The 19,108-nt window shown below is 35.0% G+C and overlaps 1 protein-coding gene across 5 annotated transcripts in view; it reads right to left on the minus strand.

Moving 5' to 3' along the window:
• LOC140445558 (methionine aminopeptidase 1D, mitochondrial) overlaps positions 1-18,705 on the minus strand; it is a 508,650-nt gene extending 489,945 nt beyond the window's left edge. For all 5 annotated transcript variants that reach the window (XM_072537676.1, XM_072537674.1, XM_072537677.1 and 2 more), the window contains exons 1-2: positions 18,549-18,705; positions 18,250-18,466 (exon numbers count right to left, since the gene is read on the minus strand). In XM_072537676.1, coding sequence (XP_072393777.1) covers positions 18,250-18,466; positions 18,549-18,610 — 279 coding nt within the window. In that variant the 5' untranslated portion in view covers positions 18,611-18,705. The remainder of the gene's footprint in view (positions 1-18,249; positions 18,467-18,548) is intronic.
• Between the last annotated feature and the right edge of the window lie 403 nt (positions 18,706-19,108).

Genomic DNA, 19,108 nt, shown 5'->3' on the forward strand with positions numbered 1-19,108 from the left:
ACGATAGAATATCTTCGTTAAAAAACCAAGTTGCTGCCGATATGTTGGCCTTCGAAGAAAAGATATGGAAAGAGATGGAAAAGAAGATGGAGGAAACCGGGACAGCAGAGAAAGGAAACAATCCAATTACAGTGGAGATAAAAGAAGACGAGACGAAATGTAAGTTGGAGACACGGCCGAAATTTGAAGGAAGTGGAGGTTCTATTCATGTTAAAGTCCCAACTTTCGACGGAAAATCATCATGGAACAACTACACGAAACAGTTCGAATCAGCCGCAAGAGCAAATGGATGGTCTGAAAAAGAAAAGGCGGTAAACCTGACTATCGCTCTTCGAGGAGATGCCTTAGATGTGCTTCAGACCATAGCAGTAGAGGAGACCGATGATTTCGAACAACTGAAGAAGAGGTTAAATATGCGATATGGCCACGAACATTTGGAGCATGTATATCAGTCGCAGCTTAAAAATCGTAGACAGAAGAAAGATGAGGCTCTTCAAGAATATGAGGTAGATATTGCCAGATTAGTACGATATGCTTATCCAACAGCTCCCGAAGACATGATGGAAAAATTGGCCGTTCAAACGTTTATTGATGGTCTTCGTGATCATGAAATGCAGAGAACACTACGATTAGCTCGTCACAAGACGCTGGTTGATGTTTTATCCGCCGCCCTCGAATACGAGTCAGCTACGCAGGCCTCTGGCGGTTACAGTAAAGTTAGGACTGTAAAAGAGGAAGGAGATGAAGATAAACTTGACCAGCTCTTTAATTTGATGAAAAGCATGACATGCAAGAAAAAGAAGACCATAAAATCAAGAAACTCACCATCAGGAAAACCAGAACGAGTCAACCTTAGGGGGGCAGCTTCGACCCGGAACTCTTCCAAAGACCCTCTTATACTAATAGCTTCTTTGAAATGTCGTGAAGATAGTGTATATGTAGATGGAGACATAAATGGTAAAAAGCATACGTTGTTGGTGGATACCGGAGCGACCAGAACCATTATACGCCCGACAGTTATAAACAGCCGAAAGAAACTGTTACCAACGAGGTTACGACTTCGGACCGCTACAGGTGAAAATGCCAACATTCATGGAGAAATCCAGGTACAATTGGGAATTGGGGCAGAAAAGTTTGTCCATACTGTTATAGTTGCTGACATCGAAGAGGATGTTATATTAGGAATGGACGTAATGAATATGCATGGATTCCAATTGGATTTTAAGAATAAGGTAATCAAAGTTGGCAACGAGGAGGTATTTCTCCATCCACATAATGACAACACGGTGCAAGCAGCCATTACAGAAGATACAGTCGTGCCTGCGAGAAGCGAAACGATCATAGTAGCGCGACTACAGGGAATTGTAGACGAAGGGAGACCTGTTATGATGGAGCCTTGGAACCACGACGATGAGGTTGGCCGTGGAATCATAATTGGAAAGGAATTGGTGACTTCGGCTAAAGAAATTCCTGTGAGACTTATCAATGTCAACGACTACCCAGTGACCATAAAGAAAGAGACAAAAGTAGGAACTTGTGTACCTGTGACATCCATAATCCGTCAGGCGACAACATCTGATAATTCCAACGATAAATTCGACCAAATGGTTGCAGTTGCAGGACAGTCTCTAAATCAGATGGAGAAAAGGAAATTAAGGGAATTTCTTCGGCAGTATCGTGATATTTTCGTACCGAAAGGAGGAAAGACGGGAAGAACTACGGTTGTTAAGCATAAAATTGATACTGGTAATGCTAAGCCAATTCGTCAAACAGCTCGACGATTACCACAGGCGAAGAGAGAGGAAGCTGAAACGATTGTTCAGGAAATGAAGAAAGACGGGGTGATAGAACCTTCTACGAGCCCATGGGTCTCTCCGGTGGTCCTGGTTAAGAAGAAAGACGGAACGACGAGGTTCTGTGTGGATTACCGTTTGCTGAACAACGTTACCAAGAAAGATAGTTATCCTCTGCCTCGGATCGATGACACATTGGACACATTGGCTGGAAGTAAATTGTTTTCTACTTTAGATTTGAAGTCTGGATACTGGCAGGTAGAAATGGACCCAGTAGATAAAGAAAAGACAGCCTTCACCACAGGATCTGGATTGTGGCAATTCAACGTTATGCCATTTGGACTCTGTAATGCTCCTGCGACATTTGAGAGGCTTATGGAAAATGTGTTGAGAGGGTTATCTTGGAAAACATGCCTGGTTTATTTAGATGACATAATCGTCTTGGGGGAGACATTCGAAGATCATTTGAGGAATTTAGAAAACGTTTTTAATCGACTTAAAGCTGCCCAATTGATGTTAAACCCCAAGAAGTGCCAGCTATTTCAAGGTAAAGTCAATTATCTGGGTCATATAGTCAGTAAAGAAGGAGTGGCCGTGGATAAGGGAAAAATCGATTCCATTAAGGAATGGCCAAAACCAACTGACAAACATCAAGTGAGAAGTTTTCTTGGACTATGTACTTACTACCGGAGGTTTATTAAGAAGTTTGCAGATATCGCTAAGCCATTAACGCGACTTACAGAGGAAGCAAGAGAATACCGCTGGGATATAGACTGCCAAAATGCCTTTGAAACGTTGAAAAAGCATTTAATAACAGCACCAATTTTGGGGTATCCACTGCCAGAAGGAGAGTTCATCTTAGATACGGATGCAAGTAATGTGGGAATTGGAGGAGTGCTGTCTCAGATTCAAGGAGGACAGGAACGAGTCCTCGGATATTTTAGTAAAGTTCTTTCAAAACCTGAGCGGAATTATTGCGTCACGAGAAGAGAACTTCTAGCAGTAGTTAAATCAGTAGAGCACTTCTATCAATACCTCTATGGAAGGAAGTTTTTAATCCGAACCGACCATGCCGCCCTTAAGTGGTTGATGCAGTTTAAGAATCCAGAGGGTCAGATAGCCAGGTGGATCGAACGACTCCAAGAATACGATTTTAAGATTGAGCACCGAGCCGGAGTTAGCCACAGAAACGCTGATTCTCTTTCCAGACGGCCATGCCCAGCAGAGTGTCCCCACTGCAACAAAACGGAATCCAAGGAAGCAGCAGTGCTAAGAACGACGATTGTCAACGACGACTGGACGCCCACTAAGATAAGGGAAGAACAAGAGAGAGATCCAGTTATACAGAAAATCCGAAAATGGAAAGAGGAAAACCGTCGACCACCTTGGCAGGAAATATCAAACCTATGCTCAGTAGTTAAGACGTATTGGGCCCAGTGGGACTCATTTATCATCGAAGATGGCTTGCTCAAACGAGTCCTGGAAAACGATGACGGTTCAGAGAAAAGAAGACAGTTGGTGATTCCAAAGAGCAGAATAGCCGAAGTACTTCGTCAGTTACACGACAGTCCATCGGGAGGGCATTTTGGTGTAAGGAAAACCCTTCAGCGAATTCGGGAACGGTTTTATTGGATGAACAGTTCCGACGACGTAAAAGACTGGTGTAAGAAATGTACTATTTGTGCTACGAGTAACGGGCCTCACCGGAAAAGGAGAGCTCCTATGAGACAATATAATGTTGGAAGCCCGTTTGAAAGAATAGCTTTGGACATTGCAGGGCCATTTCCAGAAAGTGAAAATGGGGGCAAGTACATGTTGGTAGTAATGGATTACTTCACTAAGTGGGTCGAGATTTACGCACTTCCAGACCAGAAGGCCGCCACCGTTGCAGATAAGTTGATCCAAGAATATATCAGCCGATTTGGAGTGCCTTTGGAGATCCATAGTGACCAAGGCAGGAACTTCGAAAGTGATCTATTCCAAGGAATATGTGATAGACTAGGCATGAAGAAAACAAGAACTACCGCGTATCATCCGCAATCGGATGGTATGGTAGAACGAATGAATAGGACAGTTGGCAAGTATTTGACAAAGATGGTGTCCGATCATCAGCGAGACTGGGACCAATACCTTCCGTTCTTCACAATGGCCTACAGATCTGCTGTTAACGAATCAACGGGCCAGACACCAGCCAGAGTCCTATTCGGACGCGAAATGCGACTACCTTGTGATCTAGAATTTGGGTGTCGACCTGGAGAAGATGTAGCAGGTGAAGATTATGTGATCGAATTACGAAGAAGAATGGACGATGTACATGAGTTGGTCCGTTCCCACCTTCAGATTGCTAGCGACCGAATGAAGAAACGGTACGATACACAAGCCGAAAAGGGTTGCTTTAAGAAGAACGACAAAGTATGGCTGTATAATCCCAAGAAGCGAAAAGGTTGTTCTCCCAAATTGCAGCAGTTTTGGGAAGGTCCATACCTCATCATGGAGAAGATCAACGATGTCATCTACCGAATAAGCAAGATTCCGAGGGGAAAGCCGATGATAGTACACCATAACCGGTTGGCATCTTTCGAAGGTGACCACGACGTAGATGAAGAAGTGGAAGTAAACCAAGTCCAAGATGTGTCTGACCTCACGTTTGAGGAATTCATGGGTGCCTATGGAGGTACCGGTAAAGCGAGACATGGTGTTACCACTGAAGAAAAGCAAGATCTACTCGCGCTCCCCGATGACTACTCGCTGGCCCTTACCATCCCGGCCAGTATCAAAGACGCACCAGGGTTGGCATCCGTCTTTCGAAGGAAGTTTGGTCGAGTTGCAGAACTTCAATGCCAAGTGCCAGCTCCCGGTAAAACCTTGAAACTCCAAGATGCATCACGTTACCTTTTCTACCTGGTAACAAAAGACACTGCCCGTGACCAACCTACCTACCGAGATGTATGGGAAGCCTTACTTCAATTGAGAGGGCACGTACTAGAGTCCGACGTGCAAAAGTTAGCCATGCCAAAGTTGGAGTGCCGCCAATTAGATTGGAGGGTTATCCGAAATATGGTGGAGGAGATCTTTAAAGACACCGAAGTCCAGGTGTTAGTCTGTTGCAATCCGCATAGTTACTGGTGCGGAGAGAAAACCGTCCCTTGTCATTTTTATACAACTGGAAGTTGTAAAAGAGGGTCCAGTTGCCGATACCAGCATACAGTTCCGGTTCCAGTCCCGACAAGGTTCCAGGAGGAACCATCTTTTAAGAGGGGGGCAATGTTACGATAAATATACTGGCCTAACTTTTATGACTAATTATTCTGTTTTATTGTAGAAATTTCGGTGGAAGTCTAGAACCAAAATTATGGTGAATGAGCCGGCTAAGCTTCTCGATCTTTCGATGCTGTTCTAGTATATCAGGATTTCGTATATAAATACAACATTTTTATATGGAGGGCAGTTAATTCTGAACCCGCGCTCGCGAATTTGTAACGTACGGATAATATATAAATTTGTCAGATAAGTTAATATAAATAAAGAAATAAATTAAATCCGTAAGTGTTATAAATATTGAACCTTTTAATAAATCCACAACATTATTATAATTTGTATTTGTGTACCCCGGAGGTAAAGGTCACTATATCTATTTTTATCGAAATTTAGATTATTGCACTTTTGAATATAACTTTTCTGGCTCTACACATAGGTGAACCATACTATGTCCAGAGACAATTTTACGGCAAGTTACCGACTTTTTAATAAACACCAAGTCCACTTCCAGTCAGAGGTAAACACCATGTGGACTTGGTGTTGTTTACCTCTACTATATGTGTGCACTGTCATTTACCATCCGGACATAGTGTTATGTACCCTTGTACACTTCCCGTCATATAAAAATGGTACACTTTTTTCCCAATGTAAACCAGTGTTCAGATCAGAGATATATAAGAGAGCCTCTCTTACATATCTCTGGTTCAAACTGGAGACAATGGTTCGTGAAACAATGCACTAAATCTAAATAAAAAAAAATAACGTTCAAAAATGTGTTTAGATAAATATTATTTTTATTATTAACAACATTATATCTAATAAATTTAATAACCAGAGAGACGGTTGAGTTAATGTCCAAAATGTTTGAAGAATTTTTTAATAATGGAGATATGACAAAATACTATTATTTCAGCAGTTTCGAAATATAATACATATATTTAAATTCCACACTTGTTCACTGTAAAAGTTATTCATTTTGTATTAATTTCAAATTAAATTTTTAATTTTTCCAGTGTGTTTTATTTATTCTAGTATGCCATAACTCAATACAGTTTTGTGCTACACTTTACGAGAAACGAATGACAGCTCTCGATTTGAAATTAAACATAATAATTTAAAGTCATGTCTAAATTTTTTTTATTTTTTACACATTGAATTAAAATATTTTCATAAATTATAATAAAACACGATTAAAGTCCTTATTTTAGCTGGTTTGATATAATATATTCGTTATAAGAAATAAGTGGAAGAAAATGATAATTTGTTTCGAGATGAAAATTCGGATATTGATAAAATCTATGAGCCTCTAAGTGGTGAAAGCTTAGAATCGGACGACAATGATATGAGACGTATAAGTAAACTAGCGAAAACAAAGGTATATGGGAAAGCTATTATTACTCCTACGATTAGTGGGGCAATAAAAAAAATCTTCTTCAGGACGATTTATCCCTAAGCAGTGATGCAGGCAATTTCAATGAACATAATGAAGTTATTTTAGAAGAAGAGAAAAGTGTTTAAAGAAAGGTACAAAATATAACTAAATGCAAACAAAAAGGTAAAAAACGTGTAGTAAATGAACAAAATTGGGCCTGTAATGTTCGTAAACGAAAAATAGCTGGTGGGAAAGAGTATCTCAGTAAAAGAGGTAAAGACATGCCTGCAAAAATGTTAAAGCCTCCTTGCATGTGTCGCATGAAATGCTCTGAAAGATTGACAGAATACGAAAGACAAAAAATTTTCAACTCATACTGGACTGAGACAAACGTTTCAGATCTTAAAAAGCAATTTATCTTCTCATGTATCGACATCCAACCTACTCTTCGATCAAGAAAAAAAGATCTAAATTCTACCAAATCTAAAAATAATACACTACACTACCATTTTACAGTAAACAATCAGCTATTGAAAGTGTGCAAGGTTATGTTTTTAAACACACTTTGTATATCTAATTTAGTAATAGTAAATATGTTGAAAAAAATTGAGCCAGGTTTAATAAAAGCTGATCAAAGAGGTAGACACACGCCAACCAATAAAACTCCTACCGAAACCATAAATAGTATACATCAACATATTAAATCATTCACAAAATACGAGAGTCATTATTCCAGAGAAGAGAGTAAGAGAGATTATCTGGGCACAGAACTTACAATAGAAAAGATATATTAACTGTACATTGATGAATGCAATGAAAGACATGTAGATCCAAAGCTCAGAGCAAAAAAGTGGTTGTACGCAGATATTTTTAATAAAGACTTCAAGTTGTCGTTTAAACCGCCCGAAAGAGACATTTGCGATACATGCAGTACATTCACCGCTCAATTAAAAAATAATCTTACTGAAGATGAACTAACCAGTGTACAGGCTGATCATGATGCTCACCTAATTGAATCTAAAACTCGGTATAACTTAACACAATTGGACTTTATAATAGATAAAGAGTCACCAAAATACAAAGTACTATCTGGTGATTTGCAAAAATGTTTGCCTTCACCACTAACAAACAATTGTATTAGTTTCTACAAAAGGAAGCTTTGGACATTAAATTTTACATTACATGATGCCAGTGATTCTTCTGTACAATGTAAGTATAATGTGGGACGAATCGAAAGGGGCCCGAGGTGCAAATGAAATTGCCTTGTCAATTTTGAAATGGGCTGACAATACAATTCCAGGTAGTCAAGTAGAGGACATCACTCTTTGGACCGATAACTGCTATGGACAAAATAAAAATATAAGTATTATAATGTGCTATTTTTGGATACTGCAAATAAAGACGATCACTCAAAAGTTTTTACTGAAAGGGCACACACATATGGAAGCAGACACTATTCATGCTTTAATCGAAAGAAAAAGAAAGAAACTCTCCAATTTGGTCATTTTAACACCATGGGACTGGCAACAACTAGTTAGGCAAACATCAGGTAAATACACAGTGCACAATATGGAACTTGCAGATTTCAAAAACTTCAAAACGCTGTTCGATAAGAAATTGTCATCTAATCCTCCTTTTGTAAGTAGAAAAAAAAAATGTTAATAAAGACCCTGTTCTACTGTCAACATGTGTTTTCCTACAAGTCCAACAAGAACACATTGGAAAGTTCTTTTATAAGACCGATTTCAATAATCAAAATATGTATGAAGTGGACTTCATGAGGTATCGAAGACAGCAAGTAACGTTTCCAGCCCAATTAAATCAAGTCTCAGTAATCCCATTACCAATAACAAAACAAAAGTACAATGACTTAATTGCACTACTGCCTTTTGTTCCATCAGTTTGTCATGCGTTTTATCAAAATTTAATACATAGCGATGTAGCCACAACCGATTACCCACAAGAAGATGAAGATGATATGGAGCATCTTTAACAATTTTGAAACTTGTCTATAATTTTACTTAAGGCTGTTTTATCGGTGCACCAAAATCTAGGGACAGTGTTTTCTCTGTTATTTACCGACAAAATGTCTCGAAATTTGGACACGTTATTCGAAATTATGTTGCCTTTAAACTGATGGTTTTACTTTTTTTATTTTTTTGAAACTTCTGTTGAAAACTTGGAATCTACTGTTTAACGTTCTATTATAACCAAACTTTTTACGCCCATCACTCGAAAGAGTTTTTTTTTCTGTAATCGTTGATTTTTGTTTCACCTTTCTGTGTCCAGTAATAATCGAGAAAAGCGTGTTCCAACTTTAAAGAAAATTGCTAAAAAATACTGAAATCTAATAGTGAAACGTGTTACTCATCATCGGCGCTTAGTTTCATCGTTATCGCCTTCGTGACGTCAAATCTCATGAACGTACGGTCAATTAGTTCGTGTTAAAACTAATTTGAATGGAGAATAATGTATTTGTTGTCATTAAACTACCTGTCGGCCGGCGGCACTGAGTAAAGATGGTCTCGCGTAAGCAGTGTAGAAATGTAAGTGATACGCCCATTTCAAATCGCAGTGTACTTGAACTGCTAAAACAGCCTTAATTATTATGACATTAATATTTACCTCTAATAAAATAATAGTATAGGCTGTTTAATGTGTTTGTATTGTTTATTTCGTAAAGACCTTAACATGCAATGCCACATTATTTAATAAAGTTGTTAGAGGTAAACAACACTATGTCCAACTACACATTTTTAAAAAACTGCTCTCCTGAAAAAGTAAAAAAATGGACATAGTGTCCTTTACCTCCGAGGTACCGATTTAAACTCATGCTTTGAAAATAAAAGTTAACAGATATATCTTTTTCTCATTTTGAGTACTATAAAACACAAAAACACTAATTAAAAAAACATTTATTTCTAAGAAATTAAACAAAGACTAAATAAAAAACAAATGTTTGAGCTGCGTAAAGTAGATACATGAATGAATTTATAACTTGAAAATAAGTCAATCTTCGCTGCTATCTTCGGAAATACCATCTTGTAGGCAGTCGGAGCAAATGCATTTTGCGTGTTCTAAGCATACAAACTTTAGGCATTTTTGACAGGTATATCTGGTTGGCCTATTTTTTGTCTACTACAGTAAAAACAACGAGCTCGACAATTAGGTTGTGGATTTGGGGCTGGAACAATTTCTTCTTCAATATAGCAAATTTCTTTTATTCTTGACCTAATTGATCTAGGAATACGTTTATTCAAACATCGACGTTGTAGATGATCGTTTACTAGTTCCATACCAAGAGCTTCTAGAAAATGTCTTCTATGCGTTTTATCTATCTCATTAGATTTATATTTATTTCTGTTTAGATTGTTTAGATGTTATGATTTATATCTGTTTTCTTTGCAGATTTATTACTGAGATTGTAAGAACACAGTTCAATAAAGATATTCGTATTGTCTACAATGGTTTGCAAAATCTCTTCAGAAAAAAACAACTCCAAATCTTTGATGCGCTTTTCATATCTCGTACTTCCCTAGTTACTCCAGAAATTTTTACCTTAATTAAATTGTCACTGCGAGTTCGTATTCGGCGGTTTACTAAATGTTTCTTTCATTTAGTTGTTCCATTCTTACCAATGAAATACGGCACTCTTTGTGGAACATCCAAGACTTCTGAGATTCGCTCTTCAATTTCTTCTTCCATATCGGTGTCGTGGTCCTGGATCTCTTCAAAATCTCCTTCTAAACTAGCATCGTCATCGTCAGGTTCAACTTCTGATTCAGAATAAGAGAGAAATTCCGCATGAAGCTTTTCAAGATAAGCGTGTTGCTTTTTAAAACTCATTATTAGAAAAATCTGTAAAAAATAAGTTTATATCAATCAATTATACAGAAAACATAACCAGTAGATCACTCTCTATTATAAATTACAAATATTTTTTATTTACCTTAGAAATAAAATATTTTCAAATTTAATCTTACCTGAAGATTTGTGACAACTTGTATAACGTGCGGACTCACGTTCCGCAGTTCAATATAACAGCGGAACTAAATGCACTACACAACTCTTACAACTGTACTGAATAAGGTATCACCTCACTTGAAGCTAGAGAGCACGTCACGACCGAGATACTAATTAATCGTCAGAAATCGAGAAATAATTCGACAAGCGGACTCACAGTCCGCACGTTAACTCTGAAAGATTAAGAAGTCTTTTTCTTAGTTAAAATCATTTACCTAGTACAAGCGTAATAATTGTATTTTCAAAAAATGCACATTTGTAGAAGATGCAGCTTTTATGTTAGACTTTCTGACTTTGCAATGATCGATTATTTTTAATTTGAAATATTAACACATGGGAGCCCCCGATTCACGTTTTATATAATTCAGCAAACTAAATTTTTATTTGGAGTTGGTGTTTTGTCTAACGTAAATGTGAATTTATTCTGTGAGTACTAAATATTTACCTACTTTATTAACTAATCGTGTGTTTAACATGTCTGCGCGTAAAGATGTTAGTATTTTATGGCATCACTTTGAGAAAGACATTAACAGTGAGAAGGCTGTATGCAAATTTTGCAAAGAAAAACTTAGTTATAAATCAACTACAACAAATTTGAAAACCTGTTGAAAGTATTTCAGTATATTTTTCTTTGATTCAAGAAAGCATGTTTGGTTATGTACTCGCTTAAATATTTTAATTAGTTTTTCAACTTGTTACTTGTTTACGAAAAGCAGATCAGTTTCATTAACGATAAAAACGTCAACGACTCATCTCTACTGTTTTTCTCGTTAGAGAACTACGAACACAGTTTGTAGTTCAACGTCTTTATTTTTTATTGTGGTTTGATATTTCAATTTATTATTTTTATTGCGAATAAGGCACAATGTGACTTTAAAATAAGCTTATTTTGATGTTTAGATTTCCAATTCGGAAATCGTACTTAAAATACGAAACATTAATAAATTTTATTTACATAAAACGATTTCCGAAGTGGAAATCAAAATGTTAAATTAAACTTATTGTAAAGAAAAATTGTGGCAAATTTAAAATAAAAAACAGTAAGCTGCCATTTAAATCAATTCGCCCAAATTTGATTATCTTAGAATGTTGTTAAAATGCTAAAAAGACAAATAAACAGGTCAAATAAAACCAATAAGTTTGGCAATGTTGAACTTCTCCTCTTTTCTTAGTTCCACGAATGCTACTTCGACGATATAATGGGCTGACCTAATATACCTCTCTCTTTTTAAATATATGTTTCTCACTCCATCTCACGTAAGATACATACCGACCATAAACTTTTACCTACACTGTATAAGTATGTATATATAAATGTATATATGTATATAAATATAATATTATACATAAATATTGATGTTACTAAATACATTTTATTATATACCTTAACAAATACAAAACGATCATTAATATGATAATTTTGCTGCATGTCAATGATTAAATGATAAATTGTTAGAATATCTATCATTACAAACTGGCAACGATGTTGTTGGTTTATCGCATTCACAGTTCGGAGAATTTACTGCCTACAAATTTGATTCTCAAGTATAAGTTTATCACGGCAGGCAGGATCTTAGAGAAGAGAAGGAAATTTAAGTTGTTTTGATAATTTTTTTTTGGGAAATGTGAAGAGCTGTTTTTTTGTTTGTTTCAAGAAGTTATTTAGTTTGTGAAATTTTAAGAAGTTATGTTGTTTTATGAAAGAAAACCCTTGGAAAGATTCTGGTGAGTTACCAAAATTTTCCATTTAAATATTACAAGTACTCAATCATCTAAGCTTCCTCACCTTAGTAGAAATAACCAACTATCATTTTTATATACAGATATAAGTACATTCCAGTGTTGAAATATTCAATATTTGAGTCAAGGTCACTTAATGACAAATATACTCTAGTTTTTGTCTTTGAACAAAAACTCTAATAATTATAAGAACACAGAATAAAAAAAGTTTTTTTTTGTTCTCTTGTAGCCTGCCGGCTCCAACCTGAAGTTTTGGGACCTTTTATTTTGGTTTGGGAAAGAATAATTTTTTTAATTTTCTGGAAGTACTTGGTATTTGGGGAAGAATTGGACGTTGAGTTGGGGAAAAGAAGGAATCTTAATTTGCGATTTTCTAGTTGGTCTGCCAGTCTGCTACCACTAAACGTAGGCTGAGCCATCTCAGAGCCCACCCTCTACCTGGACATCAGACAGCTGATGAAGGAAACCCCTTCCCAGCAATCATCCCATAGGGTCATTAAGTACAATTAATTTGAAATTTAATAACCATTTAAAACTGTTTTTTTATATAACATATATCTATATCCTCGGATACTTAAGCCTTCAGCCCAAGTGGGTTACGAAACAGGTTTGTGCACAATCCCTGGTAGTACCCTCACCCTCAACTCTTTGAATCCTTTTACTTGCTTTGATTTTATTATTCCCTATTTACTTTGAATTTATTTATTTATTAATATTTTTATATAACACTTATAATAAGTTGTCAGGATATATTATCCAATTTTATGGTCATTTGTATGTACCTGTACATATCAAATTGATGTAGTATTGTTCCAATTGCTTAACTGACTATTGTCATACTTTTAAACTGCCTTTTATTAACTGGTATAATTATTTTATTTTCTTTTTGTGATATTTTAATTGCTATTTACTCCATGTGAGTTATTCAAAGAGTATTAACATACCCGTTTACCTCATTGTTAGAGGACTGTGCAGATCAATTTTTTTGTATATGACTATATTTTGCGTCATACTTTTTTTTAGGTAACTGTTTTTTTTTTGTGAATATATATTTTGGTGATATATTTTAGTAATTGTTTAGTGTATGTAAGTATAGGGTTGATAGATTAAGATATAGTGTATAAAGCATTTCAGATTTTTATTTGTTTCCTATCATCTTTTATTTTTCAGTTAGTATATAACTACATATATCCCAAATTGGAGTGATATTCAAAAATTCACCCTGGCGCCCATCTCAAGATCACCTTGATCTAACCTTAAGTTACTACAGGCAAGCAAACGTGACGACCTCCTCTCTGAGCACTACTCTCATTCTCTTGAGCTAAGCCTAATCTATTGTAGTGTTTCAAGTAGACTTTATATTTTCTTTAGTATTGGTTACATTCCCTATTGTTTGACAATTTTATTTAACCATAAGTGTTCTTATTCACTACACTTTATCTGCATTAAATATAATTTCCAATTAAAAGATTAACACCTGGCTTTTGGCCTTCCTCATATTAATTTTAACATTTCCCTTCTTTATTTGCAACACTGTCCGTGACCAAACACAGGTTCAGTAATAAATAAATCTCAACTCGTTCCCAACCCAATCTCTTAGATTTTTGTGTGATTAACTACTTAGCAATAGAATCATGTTGGGACATTCCAACATGATTCTCAGTTGTACTCAGAACTAAGCCTCCAGTCCTAACCAATAACTAAACAAACTGTAACATATTTCGAAGTGCACTTCCAGAACAAATATCAATGAACTTGCCACTTAAAACAGAAATAAAAATTTAAAATGGTCTACAATATCTTACTACTTCCATACAAAAAGCAGGATGGGGTGCTACTCCTAAACAAACTGGATTAAATAACAAAAACTTGATTGAAGAGAAAAAAAAACTTAGGAGAAAGTGGCAAAACACGCACGCACTTGTTGACAAAGCAAAACTAATCTGAATTACCAGAAGACTTAAAAATCTGTTAGATGAAAAACAGGAGAATCCAAACTTATCTAGAAAATCTGACGTCGTTCAAAGATATAAACTATTCTTTATGGAAAGCGACGAGAAAAGTAAAAGGCCATAAGACGCCATACCTCCTTTAAAAAACGGCAAAGGTAAATGTGCAAGAACAGATAAAGAGAAATCTGAGACATTCACAGAACATCTTTTGAAAGTATTTAGTCCATTTATCAAAGAAGTGCCTCGAAAACAAGAAAAACCACTTCATTCTTTTCTTGACGCTCCATATCAAATGGAACTACCAATCTCCCAATTTAACTTTTAAAGTAAAACAGATAATAAAGAATGAGATACAACCCAATAAGGCGCTAGGATACGACCTTATTACGAGTAAGGTTCTTCAAGAACTAACCCATGATTGCTACAGAACAATCACTATGATCTTCAATGCTATATTAAGTCTGCACTACTTCCCTTTGCAATGGAAAGTGGCACAGATTATACTCATTCAAAAACCTGGTAAAGATCAAAAATATGTCAACTCATACTGGCCGAGTAGTCTGCTCCCAGTCATTTACAAGTTTTTTAAAAAACTTTTGTTGAGAAAAATCAAACCAATATTGGATAAAAATAGTCTCATACCAGACCATCAATTCCTACACCTACAATAGAATAAGTTCACAGATTATACACAACAATACGAACTAGTCTCGAAAACAAGCAATACTGTACTGCAGACTTTTTAGATGTCTCTCGAGCTTTTGATAAGGTGTGGCACACAGTGCTTCTGTACAAGTTAAAGAAAAACCTACCTTACACTTACTTCAAACTGCTTAAATCATACCTTAGAGAAAGGAGATATCTAGTAAGGTATAGTGGACCTATACAATACCCTATCCTATCTGGTGTAACTCAGGGTAGTGTGTTCGAACCGATCCTGTACCTAATATATATGGCGCTTACAAACAAGCAATAACCTAACGCTTACAACATTTACAGATGATCCTGATTTCCTAACATCTCATAGTAATCCAGTAATAGCATCAGAGATACTGCAACTACATCTAAACAAAACTAATGAATGGTTTAAACTCTGGAGAATTAAAGTAAACCCCTTAAAATCTACACATATTACATTTACTCTAGGAAGAGGTATGTTCACAAGTTAACCTCAATAGACATCCTTTACTCCAAAAATTACATAAAATGTCTAGACATTTATCTGGACAAACGATTAATATGAACCAAACATACATGAACGAAAAGACTACAAGTAGACATTTTATACAGAAAACTTTATTGGATGCTTGGAAAAAACTTACACCTATCTATCGACAACAAGCTGCTGATATACAAAGTAATAATAAAACCTGTTTGGTCATATGGTTCGTAGCTTTGGGATCAGTTAGCAAATCTAATGTTGTGAAAATACAAAGATTTCAATCTAAAACTCTAAGAACAATCACTAATGCCCCTTGTTATGTCCAGAATGGCACACTCTTTTTTATTTTTTTATCACCCATCTTCTATAATGACACGAGTGTCAAAAATAGAGTATCATCCAATTTTTTGCAATAAGTTTCAATTTTGAACTAACAAATGTTTACATCTATTGTTATAGGTGTGTTGACAAAACTTACTGATAGTTAAAATATATATTGCTGATATAAATTTTTCACTGTTTCCATTGGTAAAGATTTATGTCCAACACAAATTTCATGCAATAGGTGTCAGATCTAAACATACCTTAATGTTTTTCATCTTATAAATTGCATTTATAATATCCCATAATTCATAACTCATAAGATTACATTAATACAAATTAATTAATTGTTTCACATTAGGTTTCAATAACTCTTTTTTATCACCTATCTTGTATCATGACTTCTTCTTCTAATGGCGCTACAGCCCTTTGTGAGTCTTGACCTGCTTAACAATGTTCTTCCATTCTGCCCTGTCAGATACTTTCCTTCGCCACTACCTGATGTTCATGGTTTAAGATCCCTCTCTAAGTCGTCCATCCATCTTTTACGGGGCCTTCCTCTTGTTCTGTTTCCTTGGGGCTTCCATCTCTGTACTACTTTTACAGCTCAATTATCTGGCATTCTTTCTAGGTGACCAAGTCAGTTTAGTTTTTGTGACTACAAATCTAACAATATCTGCGCTCTGCATTAGTTCATCCAGCTCGTAGTTCATTTTAATTCTCCACGAACCATCGCAGCATTGGGTTGGTCCAAATATCTTCCTTAGTATTTTGCACTCAAATATTCTCAGTTGATTTTCATCAGTAATTGAGAGGGTCCATGTTTCACTTGTATCATGACACAAATGTCAAAAGTGAGTAAGATCTAGGGTTTTGGAATAAGACTCAGTTTCAATTTCCCAACTAAAAAGTGTTTACATCTATTGTTGTAGATAGGTCGACAAAGTTGCTGATAGTTGAAATAATTATAAATTACTGATATAAATTTTTAATTCTTACATTATTAAAGATTTATGTCTGACACAGATTTCATCAGATCAGATCTGTGTCACATCTAAATGTACCTTAAGGCATTTATTTATTTACAGACATTTATAAATATACACAAAAGTGGCACTCACTTGTAGTGCTTAATGAGGATGAGTAGGCCAGGTACTCTAATATTGAACTAGTTTCCTGGGCATTTCGCATTTTAAGGCACTCTAACCTAACCAAATATATTTCCTCCAGGCACCGCGTCACAGTGTTGCCGTATTCATTTTAGTAAAATATGTATATGAATGTTACAAATATAAAGTTACTTTTACGAAATAATAATTTGTGTTATGAGAAGCTACAAATTTTAAATAAGTATAAAACTTGCCATATTTTTTTTTGTAAAATGTATACGAAGGTTTAAAATATAAGTTACTTTTACGAAATTATAATTTGTGTTATGAGAAGCTACAAGTTTTAAATAAGTATAAAACAAATATTATATACGGTAATTTATTTATACTATTAATTTTTTATATCATTGTAATCAATTTTATTGTATATGCATTTGATTATCTTTAATTTAACTAAAATCTATGAATTTTTATATAATTTCAATGCATTTCTATTATATACGGTAATTTAATTAATACTATTAATTTTGTATATCATTGTAATCAATTTTATTGTATATGCATTTGATTATCTTTAATTTAACTAAAATCTATGAATTTTTATATAATTTCAATGCATTTCCTATTAATTTTTATATGCATTTCTTTAATATTATGTGAGAGTATGAAAAAACTGGAGACTTGGCAACTCTGACACCATTTAAGAGTATGTTAACTGTCATATAAAAGCTTGGCTACTTGGCTAGGTTAGAGTGCCTTAAAATGCGAAATGCCCAGTTTCCTTTTAATCCCTTTTAGCATGCTTCTTGTCATATGTATACAGTATGTTGCAAGTTTATAACAAAATTTTAAACATGCATACAAGGGACTTCTTCTGTGAGATGGCACACTTAAATTGGTATTCCATGTATTGTACTAATGATTGGGAAAAAAGCGAGAGAACAAACTAAAGTTTTTAAAAAGAAACATGAAGCATTCAAATCTACAAACACCTGAAAAGCACAAAATGTTTGTTTGAATTTACCCCGATAGACCTCCCTGGCTCTGGTACCCAGAATCTCCATAATATTTCGTTTTGGACTACAAAGATAATACAGCTGTCTACTGCTATGCCCCAAAAAAATTATTCCATACCGCAGTGTTGAGTAGGAATCTGCATAATAGACTGACAAAAAGAGTTTCTATCCAGAAAAGCTTGCACTATTTAGTGTATTTGTGACATTTTGTACTTTTGTCTGATTTTGATCAATGTAGAGACCTAGGAATTTAACAGACTCAGTGGGTTCAAACTCTTGTTTGAGTTGACTGTCTTGTTAGAGTTGAGTTGAGTTGACTGTCTTATTAGAGTTGAGCAAGAGTTTGTTCCCTCTAAACCATGTCTCAACTTGTTGCAGAAAGTCTGGAGTACTGTTTTGACAAGACCCTCCAAGGTTATGTCCTAATAAAGTGTGTTAAGTGGATTAAGTGTATATCTAGCATTCACTTGTACGTTTTTAATGTTTTCTATTTTCAAATTTACCTTAATAATTTGTTCTACTTTTGATAAAATATCTGCAGCTAATTTGCATGAATCAATCATCTTATACATCTGCTGTACATTTTTTATTTCTGCAAAGTCAGGTGAAGGTCCAGGTTTTCCAGATATAGAATAACTAGGTTTTTCTATTTCTTCTGGAACAGTTAACATTGGAGAAACATTGCCTGGAGTAACAACATTGTACTTTCCAAAATATGACCTAAAACATTTTATTTATTTTTAGGAATTATAAAAATATTCCCTAAATTTAATTCCTTTCATACGTATTTAGTTATACATACTTTTTTCTTTTCCAGAATAAATTTCTATAAGTGAATATGGAAGAAAGTTTTGAAGAATTCATACTTATATAGATAACAGGTTAAATTGGTTTTTAGGGCAATGAACATACTATACTCCATTCCCATTCGCTTAGCTGGGGCTGGGGCATATTTTGACAGATTCATTGTCGGAAACCTACAACACAACAATTCCCATGGTACAATGAATACACAAGGTATGATACATAATGTTGCAAAATCGGTTCGCTTTCGCGCATGACGTAATCAAGATCGCTTATTCCCGCAACATTTGAATGTAGTTGTATAGGAAAGACTTTTAATTTTAAGTTTTTTTATATAATTTGGCTAATTTAATTATAGTAATTATAAAGAGATGATAAAATTATATTATTATAATATTTATCCTTTATAAAACATAGATATCCTGTATAAGACAAGTTTTAATTATCTTTTATTACACAACTTTATTTATATCGAATGAGCTAGTTGGCCATCAAATATGAGTGTAGTGAGGGCACACAATATTGCACAACATTTAAAATGACATTTTTGTAATATTC

The sequence above is a fragment of the Diabrotica undecimpunctata genome, chromosome 7 (assembly GCF_040954645.1).
Source record: "Diabrotica undecimpunctata isolate CICGRU chromosome 7, icDiaUnde3, whole genome shotgun sequence".
Lineage (NCBI taxonomy): Eukaryota > Metazoa > Arthropoda > Insecta > Coleoptera > Chrysomelidae > Diabrotica > Diabrotica undecimpunctata.